This window comes from Staurois parvus, unplaced genomic scaffold, assembly GCF_062004578.1.
Source record: "Staurois parvus isolate SC_StPar_1 unplaced genomic scaffold, SC_StPar_1.0 ptg000196l, whole genome shotgun sequence".
Lineage (NCBI taxonomy): Eukaryota > Metazoa > Chordata > Amphibia > Anura > Ranidae > Staurois > Staurois parvus.
The window spans coordinates 4,553,721-4,565,837 of record NW_028317992.1 but is presented as its reverse complement, the minus strand read 5'-3'; the positions used below and the strand labels follow the sequence as shown (position 1 = coordinate 4,565,837).

Here is a 12,117-nt window from a genome sequence, read left to right as displayed (position 1 = left end):
CATTCCTCACAAGTGGTCTCTTCTCTGTTCGACCCCGCAGGAAGAGGCTTCCTATGGGGGCGCACCAGCAGGCTCACTCCCGAGCTAGGCTGGAAGCGTCCATAGACACACATAGCAAGGCTGGGCCCCGTCCCCTCTCCAAAGCATTTGACTGACAGCAGCAGGAGTCAATGGCTCTCACTGCTGTATGAGCCTGTGAGAGGGGAGAGAGAGAGAACCCGTGCTGCTACAGATGGACACAGAGCTGTATCGATACAGGACTCAGTAAGTCTTGAGGGAGGGGAACAACTAGTAGAAGTTTTTTGCCTCAATGCACCTTAATGGATGTTCCACTCTTCCCCCCCCCCCCCATCACCTTCTCTACCATATTTGAAATTTTAATTTTTTGGGGGGGGAGAAGGTATCTGGTTTTGACAGGTACCCCCCAGCATTTCAGGCCATCCTGAGTAAGGGCAGACGATTCATGCAGCATTTACTTCCTGGAATTCATCTGCCCTTCACTCAGGCATGAGGGTGTGCTTAGCTGCGAAAGTCCCTCCTGGAGACTCCTGGGATGTATGCCATTTACCTAGGCCAAAAACCAGGAAGTAACTGAAGAAATGCATAAAAAAGAAAAAAGAAAAAAAGTTTAAGGGCTGGTTCATGGTACATGTGTTCCAGTGCATTTTTTTCTGTATCCAAAATGCACTGAAAGTAGGTTACATAATTATCAATGGCATGTTTCACACCGGTGCTTGCAGTTCCAGTGCATTCCGGTTGCAGAAAAAAAAAAAAAAAGGAAGTAGCAAGCTGCATTTTTCCTGCACAGAACTGTAATGGAACACGATCAAAAACGCACTGGAACTCGTCAAATACGCACATGCAGAAACACATCCAGACTGCATTTCTATGGTGTGAACTGGCCCTAAAACATGTCAATATTATATACTTTCAAGTCTATTTACTAATGCTAGCAGCATAAGGATTAAAAATAGTCAATGTTCAACAGAGTGAAGTTCTGCTTTAACGCACTGCATTGCCTTTGAACCAGAAGACTTAGGGGGGCCAATAAGGCCACACACATTACAATCTGATTGTACGATCTCCTTTAGATCTATTTACAACTATGTACTGCAAAGGCCTCCCCGATTGTATAGGTTAGGTAGGTCCTCATATTACAGTTTTGATAATCGAAAGTTGATTGTACAAAGATTTTATAGTCGGATTGTACCATGTAGGATGACCCCCTGGGCTCGTTCACACAAGGAAACCATATATATATATATATATATATATATATATATATATATATATATATATATATATATATATATATATATATATATATAAAGTTCCAGTATATATTCGTTGCCATTTGTAGATGCTATAACTGTCACGTAAACCAATTAATTTACATGTATTGTTTTTTTTTCCTCGCAGACATGTAGCAGAATACATTTTGGACTAAATTTATGATGAAATTTTATTTTTATTTTTTTTTAATTGGACATGTTTTATAGCAAAAAGTCAAAAATATATTTAATTTTTTTTCAAAATTGTCGGTCTTTTTTTATTTATAGCGCAAAAAGTGGGCAGCACAGTGGCTAAATGGTTAGCACTTCCGCCTGGCAGTACTAGGGTCGTTGGTAAAAATCCCAGCCACGGCACCACCTGCTTGAAGTTTGCATGTTCTCCCTGTGCCTGCGTGGGTTTCCTCCGGGTACTCCGGTTTCCTCCCACACTCCAAAGACATGCTGGTAGGTGAATGGGATCCTGTCCCTAGTATTTGTATGTATGAATGTGAGTTAGGGACCTTAGATTGTACACCCCTTTAGGGTTGAGGACTGATGTGAATGTACTATATATATGTAAAGCGCTGTGTAAATTGACGGCGCTATATAAGTACCTGAAATAAATAAAGTTAAAAATCGCACAGGTGATCAAATACCACCAAAAGAAAGCTCTATTTGTGGGGAAAAAGGACAGAAATGTCATGTATGTACAGCGTTGCATGACCGTGCAATTGTCACTTAAAATAACACAGTGCCATAACGCAAACAATGGCCTGGTCGGGGGGGGGTAAGCCCTGGTTCACACTGATGTGGTGCGGAATTTGCAGCGTTTTCTGTGCGAATTCTGCACCGCATCACAATGGCGCCCCGTTCATGCGAACTGCTGTGGGTGTTTGTGTTCACAACATCCCAAAAGCGTTCCTCAAAATGCGGTGCGCTGTGCAGAATCGGATCGCATAGGTGTGAATACCCATGCGATCCGATTCTAGCGCGGACCAAAAAAAGGGTCCTGTACCTTTTTGGTGAGGGTGCAATTAGTCATACAAAATGTATGGTAATAGTCACACCGCACACAAATCACATGCGATTTTCACAGGAATGCGGTGCGGTTCCTGTGCAAATCACATGCGATATACCGCACCGCATATATGTGAACCCAGGATAAATCCTCTGGAGGGCAAGTGGTTAAACAAGCTACAGTTAGAAGCCGATTGGCTACCATACACAGCTGCACCAGATTTCACACTCTCCAGTTTTAGTAAATCTCCCCCATTGTCTTCTGCTGGAATTGTTATCTGTGACCCCTCAGCCAACAAGACAAACTGCAAATCCCAGCATATCCAGAGTCTGTCTGCCAGGCAAGGCATGCTGGGAACTGTAGTCCCTGGGCTGTCCATACCCGAGCAGTAAATGTACATGCAGTGAAATCTGGTTCTTACTTCCCCCACACCAACTCACAGCCTAATAGACTCCACCATCCACTCTTCACACTCCTCGCTCTCCATGCTGCAGCCTAGAACCAAGTTTAAATCCCTCACTTCCTGTTTCACTTTTCCCCGTCGGCCATTTTACTTCAGGGCAGCTGATAAACTTAATAAAACCAAAGTATCTCAGTTCACTGCACACACACAGGTCAAACAGGCTTTTATTTGAGACAGGACAAGTGATATATTTCTTTTTTAAAGATACGTTATAGACATCTGGACTTTGTGTTCTCATTCGTACCTCGGTAGCCATTTTACTTTAGGACAAAAACATTTCTCCTCACACATTCACTGTGACCCCCATCTGTCGGTATAAACAAGTCACGCTTAACAAATACAGGAAATCTGTATAACTGCTGCTAAAGGATGAGACACTTGACCTCAGGAAGTCCTCATAGCAGGTTTTTTCCTTCCTCGGCAGCCATTTTGGTTATTGGCAACTTTCCCTATTCCTGCTAAATGCTTTAACTTATTATAACTTATAAACAAGTCTTTATGACTTTTTTTTAATCACAAGTAGAGCTACATAATTAGGGTATATGTGTTGGAATATGAGTACCACCTCAGCGCCGGATTTCTGTTGCCTAGCAACCAGCAAGCAGGGACTGCGCAGTGAGGAGGCTTGTTGAGCCGAGCGGGAAGGTTTAAGAAGTGAGGAGATAGCGAGGGCTGTGTACTGTGAATCTGAAGGGTTTACCTGAGGTACACTAAACAATCCAGACTATAACAAATAGTGTAGATGTAGATATGGCTGCCTGTCAGGGCACTTGGGACTTCTCTAGTTTATCGGATTAAAGTGATGGTAAACCGCAGGAAAGAAAAAAAAAGTCCCCTGCAAGGTAATGTCATAATGTGCTAGTATGAATCGCATAGTATGAATCGCATAGTATGCATCGCATAGTATGCATCGCATAGTATGAATCGCATAGTATGAATCGCATAGTATGAATCGCATAGTATGCATCGCATGAAGGACTTACCTTACAACGAAGCCCTCCAGCGGCGCGCTGTCAACGCTGCGGAGGCGTCCATTTTCAACAGGTCTCCTTCCGAGTTTATGAGCTCCGGCTGTGGCACACAGCGATACGCACAGGAGTCCCAGGCCACGGCACACAGCGATGCAATGCATGCAAGAGTCCCAGGCCACGGCACACAGCGATGCGCTCAGGAGTCCCGGTCCACGGCACACAGCGATGCGCGCAGGAGTCCCGGGCCACGGCACACAGCGATGCGTGCAGGAGTCCCAGGCCAAGGCACACAGCGATGCGATGCGCGCAGGAGTCCCGGGCCATGGCACACAGCGATGCGCACAGGAGTCCCAGGCCACGGCACACAGCGATGCGATGAGCGCAGGAGTCCCAGGCCACAGCGATGCGATGCACGCAGGAGTCCCAGGCCACGACGGCACACAGCGATGCGATGCATTCAGGAGTCCCAGGCCACAGCACACAGCGATGCGATGCACGCAGGAGTCCTAGGCCACGGCACACAGCGATAGGCGCAGGAGTTGCAGGCCATGGCACACAGCGATACACGCAGGAGTCCCAGGCCACGGCACACAGCGATGCGCACAGGAGTCCCGGGCCACGGCACACAGCGATGCAATGCATGCAGGAGTCCCAGGCCACGGCACACAGCGATGCGCTCAGGAGTCCCGGTCCACGGCACACAGCGATGCGCGCAGGAGTCCCGGGCCACAGCACACAGCGATGCGTGCAGGAGTCCCAGGCCACGGCACACAGCGATGCGATGAGCGCAGGAGTCCCAGGCCACAGCGATTCGATGCACGCAGGAGTCCCAGGCCACGGCACACAGCGATGCAATGCATGCAGGCGTCCCAGGCCACGGCACACAGCGATGCGCTCAGGAGTCCCGGTCCACGGCACACAGCGATGCGCGCAGGAGTCCCGGGCCACAGCACACAGCGATGCGTGCAGGAGTCCCAGGCCAAGGCACACAGCGATGCGATGCGCGCAGGAGTCCCGGGCCATGGCACACAGCGATGCGTGCAGGAGTCCCAGGCCACGGCACACAGCGATGCGATGAGCGCAGGAGTCCCAGGCCACAGCGATTCGATGCACGCAGGAGTCCCAGGCCACGGCACACAGCGATGCAATGCATGCAGGCGTCCCAGGCCACGGCACACAGCGATGCGCGCAGGAGTCCCGGTCCACGGCACACAGCGATGCGCGCAGGAGTCCCAGGCCATGGCACACAGCGATGCGCGCAGGAGTCCCAGGCCACGGCACACAGCGATGCGATGAGCGCAGAAGTCCCAGGCCACAGCGATGCGATGCACGCAGGAGTCCCAGGCCACGACGGCACACAGCGATGCGATGCATTCAGGAGTCCCAGGCCACAGCACAGAGCGATGCGATGCACGCAGGAGTCCCAGGCCACGGCACACAGCGATATGCGCAGGAGTCCCAGGCCATGGCACACAGCGATACGCGCAGGAGTCCCAGGCCACGGCACACAGCGATGCGCACAGGAGTCCCGGGCCAGTGCACACAGCGATGCGATGCACGCAGGAGTCCCAGGCCACGGCACACAGCGATGAGATGCACGCAGGAGTCCCGGCTCACGGCACACAGCGATGCGCGCAGGAGTCCCGGGCTACGGCACACAGCGATGCTATGCACGCAGGAGTCCCGGCTCACCGCTCACAGCGATGCGCACAGGAGTCCCAGACCACGGCACACAGCGATGCGATGAGCACAGGAGTCCCAGGCCACAGCACACAGCGATGCGATGCACGTAGGAGTCCCAGGCCACGGCACACAGCGATGCAATGCACGCAGGAGTCCCGGCTCATGGTACACAGCGATGCGCGCAGGAGTCCCGGGCCATGGCACACACTGATGTGATGTGCGCAGGAGTCCCAGGCCATGGCACACAGCGATGCGATGCATTCAGGAGTCCCAGGCCACAGCACACAGCGATGCGATGCACGCAGGAGTCCCAGGCCACGGCACACAGCGATGCGATGCGCGCAGGAGTCCTGGGCCACGGCACACAGCGATGCGATGCACGCAGGAGTCCCAGGCCACGGCACACAGCGATGCGCGCAGGAGTCCCAGGCCACAGCGATTCGATGCACGCAGGAGTCCCAGGCCACGGCACACAGCGATGCAATGCATGCAGGCGTCCCAGGCCACGGCACACAGCGATGCGCTCAGGAGTCCCGGTCCACGGTACACAGCGATGCGCTCAGGAGTCCCGGTCCACGGCACACAGCGATGCGCGCAGGAGTCCCGGGCCACAGCACACAGCGATGCGTGCAGGAGTCCCAGGCCAAGGCACACAGCGATGCGATGCGCGCAGGAGTCCCGGGCCATGGCACACAGCGATGCGTGCAGGAGTCCCAGGCCACGGCACACAGCGATGCGATGAGCGCAGGAGTCCCAGGCCACAGCGATTCGATGCACGCAGGAGTCCCAGGCCACGGCACACAGCGATGCAATGCATGCAGGCGTCCCAGGCCACGGCACACAGCGATGCGCGCAGGAGTCCCGGTCCACGGCACACAGCGATGCGCGCAGGAGTCCCGGGCCATGGCACACAGCGATGCGCGCAGGAGTCCCAGGCCACGGCACACAGCGATGCGATGAGCGCAGGAGTCCCAGGCCACAGCGATGCGATGCACGCAGGAGTCCCAGGCCACGACGGCACACAGCGATGCGATGCATTCAGGAGTTCCAGGCCACAGCACAGAGCGATGCGATGCACGCAGGAGTCCCAGGCCACGGCACACAGCGATACGCGCAGGAGTCCCAGGCCATGGCACACAGCGATACGCGCAGGAGTCCCAGGCCACGGCACACAGCGATGCGCACAGGAGTCCCGGGCCAGTGCACACAGCGATGCGATGCACGCAGGAGTCCCAGGCCACGGCACACAGCGATGAGATGCACGCAGGAGTCCCGGCTCACGGCACACAGCGATGCGCGCAGGAGTCCCGGGCTACGGCACACAGCGATGCTATGCACGCAGGAGTCCCGGCTCACAGCGATGCGCACAGGAGTCCCAGACCACGGCACACAGCGATGCGATGAGCGCAGGAGTCCCAGGCCACAGCACACAGCGATGCGATGCACGTAGGAGTCCCAGGCCACGGCACACAGCGATGCAATGCACGCAGGAGTCCCGGCTCATGGTACACAGCGATGCGCACAGGAGTCCCGGGCCACGGCACACAGCGATGCGCGCAGGAGTCCCGGGCCATGGCACACACTGATGTGATGTGCGCAGGAGTCCCAGGCCATGGCACACAGCGATGCGATGCATTCAGGAGTCCCAGGCCACAGCACACAGCGATGCGATGCACGCAGGAGTCCCAGGCCACGGCACACAGCGATGCGATGCGCGCAGGAGTCCCGGGCCACGGCACACAGCGATGCGATGCACGCAGGAGTCCCAGGCCACGGCACACAGCGATGCGCACAGGAGTCCCAGGCCACGGCACACAGCGATGCGATGCACGCAGGAGTCCCGGCTCACCGCTCACAGCGATGCGCACAGGAGTCCCAGGCCACGGCACACAGCGATGCGATGAGCGCAGGAGTCCCGACCTACAGCACACAGCGATTCGATGCACACAGGAGTCCCAGCTCACGGCACACAGCGTTGTGATGCGCACAGGAGTCCCGAGCCACGGCACACATTGATGTGATGCATGCAGGAGTCCCAGGCCACGAAACACAGCGATGCGATGCACGCAGGAGTCCCAGCTCACAGCGATGCACACAGGAGCCCCGGCTCACAGCGATGCGATACATACAGGAGTCCCGGCTCACAGCACACAGCGATGCCATGCACGCAGGAGTCCCGGCTCTCGGAACACAGCGATGCACGCAGGAGTCCCGGCCCACATTGATGTGATGCATGCAGGAGTCCAAGCACACAGCGATGCATGCAGGAGTCCCGAGCCACGGCACACATTGATGCGATGCACGCAGGAGTCCCGGCTCACGGCACACAGCGATGCGCGCAGGAGTCCCGGGCCACGGCACACAGCGATGCTATGCACGCAGGAGTCCCGGCTCACCGCTCACAGCGATACACACAGGAGTCCCAGGCCACGGCACACAGCAATGCGATGAGCGCAGGAGTCCAAGGCCACAGCACACAGCGATGCGATGCACGCACGAGTCCCAGGCCACGGCACACAGCGATGCGATGCACGCAGGAGTCCCGGCTCACGGTACACAGCGATGCGTGCAGGAGTCCCGGGCCACGGCACACAGCGATGCGCGCAGGAGTCCCGGGCCATGGCACACATTGATGTGATGTGCGCAGGAGTCCCAGGCCACGGCACACAGCGATGCGATGCATTCAGGAGTCCCAGGCCTCAGCGATGCGATGCACGCAGGAGTCCCAGGCCACGGCACACAGCGATGCGCGCAGGAGTCCCGGGCCACGACACACAGCGATGCGATGCACGCAGGAGTCCTGGCTCATGGCACACAGCGATGCGCGCAGGAGTCCCGGGCCACGTCACACAGCGATGCGATGCACGCAGTAGTCCCGGCTCGCAGCGATGCGCACAGGAGTCCCAGGCCACGGCACACAGCGATGCGATGAGCGCAGGAGTCCCGACCTACAGCACACAGCGATTCGATGCACACAGGAGTCCCAGCTCACGGCACACAGCGTTGTGATGCGCACAGGAGTCCCGAGCCACGGCACACATTGATGTGATGCGTACAGGAGTCCCAGGCCACGAAACACAGCGATGCGATGCACGCAGGAGTCCCAGCTCACAGCGATGCACACAGGAGCCCCGGCTCACAGCGATGCGATACACGCAGGAGTCCCGGCTCACAGCACACAGCGATGCGATGCACGCAGGAGTCCCGGCTCTCAGCACACAGCGATGCACGCAGGAGTCCCGGCCCACATTGATGTGATGCATGCATGGGGTCCCGGCTCACAGCACACAGCGATGCAAGCAGGAGTCCCGAACCACGGCACACATTGATGTGATGTGCGCAGGAGTCCCAGGCCACGAAACACAGCGATGCGATGCACGCAGGAGTCCCAGCTCACAGCGATGCACACAGGAGCCCGGGCTCACGGCACACAGCGATGCGATACACGCAGGAGTCCCGGCTCACAGCACACAGCGATGCGATGCACGCAGGAGTCCCGGCCCACATTGATGTGATGCATGCAGGAGTCCCGGCTCACAGCACACAGCGATGCATGCAGGAGTCCCGAGCCACGGCACACATTGATGTGATGTGCGCAGGAGTCCCAGGCCACAAAACACAGCGATGCGATGCATGCAGGAGTCCCGGCTCAAGCGATGCGATGCACGCAGGAGTCCCGGCTCATGGCACACAGCGATGCGATGCACGCAGGAGTCCCTGCTCACAGCACACAGCGATGCGATGCACGCAGGAGTCCCAGGCCACGACACACAGCGAAGCGCGCAGGAGTCCCGACTCACGGCACACAGCGATGTGATGCACACAGGAGTCCCAGCTCACGGCACACAGCGGTGCGATGCACGCAGGAGTCCCGGCTCATGGCACACAGCGATGCGATGCACGCAGGAGTCCCGGCTCATGGCACACAGCGATGCGATGCAAGCAGGAGTCCCGGCTCACAGCACACAGTGATGCACGCAGGAGTCCCGGCTCTCGGCACACAGCAATGCGATGCATGCAGGAGTCCCTGCTCACGGCACACAGCGATGCACGCAGGAGTCTCGGCCCACGGCACACATGGATGCGATGCACGCAGGAGTCCCAGGCCACGAAACACAGCGATGCAATGCACGCAGAAGTCCTGGCTCACGGCACAGTAATGTGATGCACGCAGGAGTCCCGGCTCACAGCGATGCGATGCATACAGGAGTACCGGCCCACAGCGATGCACGCAGGAGTACCGGCCCACAGCGATGCAATGCACGCAGGAGTACCAGGTCACGGCACACAGCGATGCGATGCGCGCAGGAGTACCGGGCCAGAGCACACAGCTCTGAAGGAACAGCACGGCTATGTTGTTCCTTCAGAGCACTGTGCCTGCTTTAGAAAAGAGATAATATCTCCTAAACGGTGAGCGCTTACGAGATATTCATCTTACCTCCCGGTAATCTTTATTATAAGCTCACCTGTAGATAAAATGTAAAAATAACGAGTTTACTACCATTTTAACTGCTTTCCCTCCACCCTATAGCAGAAGTACTGCTACAGGGTGGCAGTGCTGCCAAAATCGCAGCTATTGGCGGCTAGAGATGTCAATCACCAGGTCCCAAATGAAATTGCCGGGTAAAGCTGACAGGGGAGAGACCGGTGTATAAACAACATAGGTCTCTCCCCTGTCAGCATGGACATGCTGTTTTGTATCTCTTTCTGCAGAAAGATACAAAGCAGCTTGTAATAATAAACAGAGGGCGCACCGGCCTACTGCATTATCCTTTAAAAATTAACTTTAATGTATAAAATGGTAAATATTATACTCACAAGTAGATGAACGTGCAAGTTCATCTCACAAAGATTTCGTAGTGGGCACAGACTATCCTGGGAGACATTGTAGTGGGCACAGATTAACCTGAGGCGAAGGAATTGTTGTGGACACAGACTAACCTGGAGGTGGAACTGTAAACTGGAGGGTGGCAGTAATTGTGCTGGACACAGGCTAACCTGGAGGTGAAACTGTAGTGGGCACAGACTAACTAAACTGGGGGGTGAAGGAAATTATGCTGGGCACAGACTAACCTGGGACAGATTGTAGTGAGCACAGCCTAACCTGGGGGATTTCGTAGTGGGGACAGACTAGCCTAGGGGATATTGTAGTGGGCACAGACTTACCTGGGGGTGGAACTGTAGTGGGCACAGACTAACCTGGGGGTGGAACTGTAGTGGGCACAGACTAAACTGGGGGGTGGCAGGAATTGTGGTGGGCACAGACTAAACTGGGACAGATTGTAATGGGCACAGACTAGCCTGGGGCGATATTCTAGTGGGCACAGACTAGCCTGGGCTGGAGGAATTGTTGTGGACACAGACTAACCTGGGAAGGAGGAATTGTAGTGGCACAGACTAAACTGGGGGGGGGGGGGGGGAATTGTGGTGGGCACAGCCTAACCTAGAGGATTTCGTAGTGGGGACAGGCCAAGCAAAATTCAAATCGTGACAAATAATACCACCTCCAGACAACTCACTCTTATTCCACTTCTAGGGATGTTCTGTTGCAACAAAGCATTATGCCTTACATGTGCACATGTCCCCCACGCCAAAAGAAATCTCACTCCAACAACAAAACTTTTTCTATTAATTCATTCTACAATTGTTCATCAACCTATGTGGTCTGTTGCCTTTCCTGTCCCTGCCGTTTACGCTACGTCGGCCAAACCATCAGAACACTAGGAAAAAGGTTCGGAGAGCACCGACGTTTTGTGCAGGATGGTAACCCTAAACATAGTGTCCCACAGCACTTTTCTGAGTATCATAATAAATCCATTCCCGATCTTCAAGTATGGATAATTGATTCCATATCAGACAAATACTCTACAGCTGAACGCTTCCAGCGATTATGTAGGCAAGAAACCTTCTGGATCTACACCTTAAATATGTTAGCCCCTAAAGGGTTAAATGAGGAAATTGAGGTTCATACCATCTTATAATGTAATCTCTTGATTATTGTGCTTATATGCACCTATTCATCACCAATTGAGATACATGCATCCATCTTTTTCTATATGTCACAGAGCTCTAACATATTTTTGCTATACTCATTGTGACGGGAGTGACTTTGGGTGGGGGGCCCATGGAACACAGCCCCCTTTGGAGAGACCCATCTCAGCTCCCCATATCCCTATTATGTGTAAGTCACCCTGTGCCTGTTAGGGGTACAGGGTGGAATGTTCTAATATTGGGGTGGGGAAGGGGGTGTTCATTGTTCACTGCCATGTGGCTACATCTCATTGTTCTATTGTGTGTCTTGCTTGGGAGCAAACTATTATGGGATGTATGGGTTTGTGTATTGTCTACTGCCAGGTGATGTATCCCATTGTTCTATTGTGTGTCTTGCTTGGGAGCAAACAATTATGGGATATATCTGTTTGTACTGGCTTGGTGGGGGGTGTTTCTGGCAGCCCTTCCCCCTGATGGGACGGCCTGCTGGTGTGTTTCTTAAAATAAACCAGTCCATTTCCTGTTTTAAGACGAGTCTGGTGCTGTCTATTTCCTGTTTGGTCAGCGGTGGTGTCCGTGGATCTGTGTTCGGACAGGGGAGCGGGAGTCTAACGGAAATACCCTAGTGCAGTCGGGGTCCGGTTCCGTTACACTCATTTTAGCCTTATTTTATGGTCATAACCCCTATGCCCCATTCCTGTTGCTACCATATGCACACAT

General features: G+C 54.5%; 1 protein-coding gene across 3 annotated transcripts in view; it reads right to left on the bottom strand.

Annotated features, from left to right (window-relative positions):
* WDR73 (WD repeat domain 73) overlaps window positions 1-12,117 on the bottom strand; it is a 72,313-nt gene that overhangs the window by 42,653 nt on the left and 17,543 nt on the right. The window contains exon 1 of one of the 3 annotated variants that reach the window (XM_089678021.1): window positions 2,730-2,789. The exons of 1 other annotated variant lie outside the window; for it this stretch is intronic. In XM_089678021.1, the coding sequence (XP_089534147.1) occupies window positions 2,730-2,776 (47 nt within the window). In that variant the 5' untranslated portion in view covers window positions 2,777-2,789. Of the gene's footprint in view, window positions 1-2,710; window positions 2,790-12,117 lie in introns of those variants that run through there. One more of the 3 variants, XM_089678023.1, reaches the window with a different exon arrangement.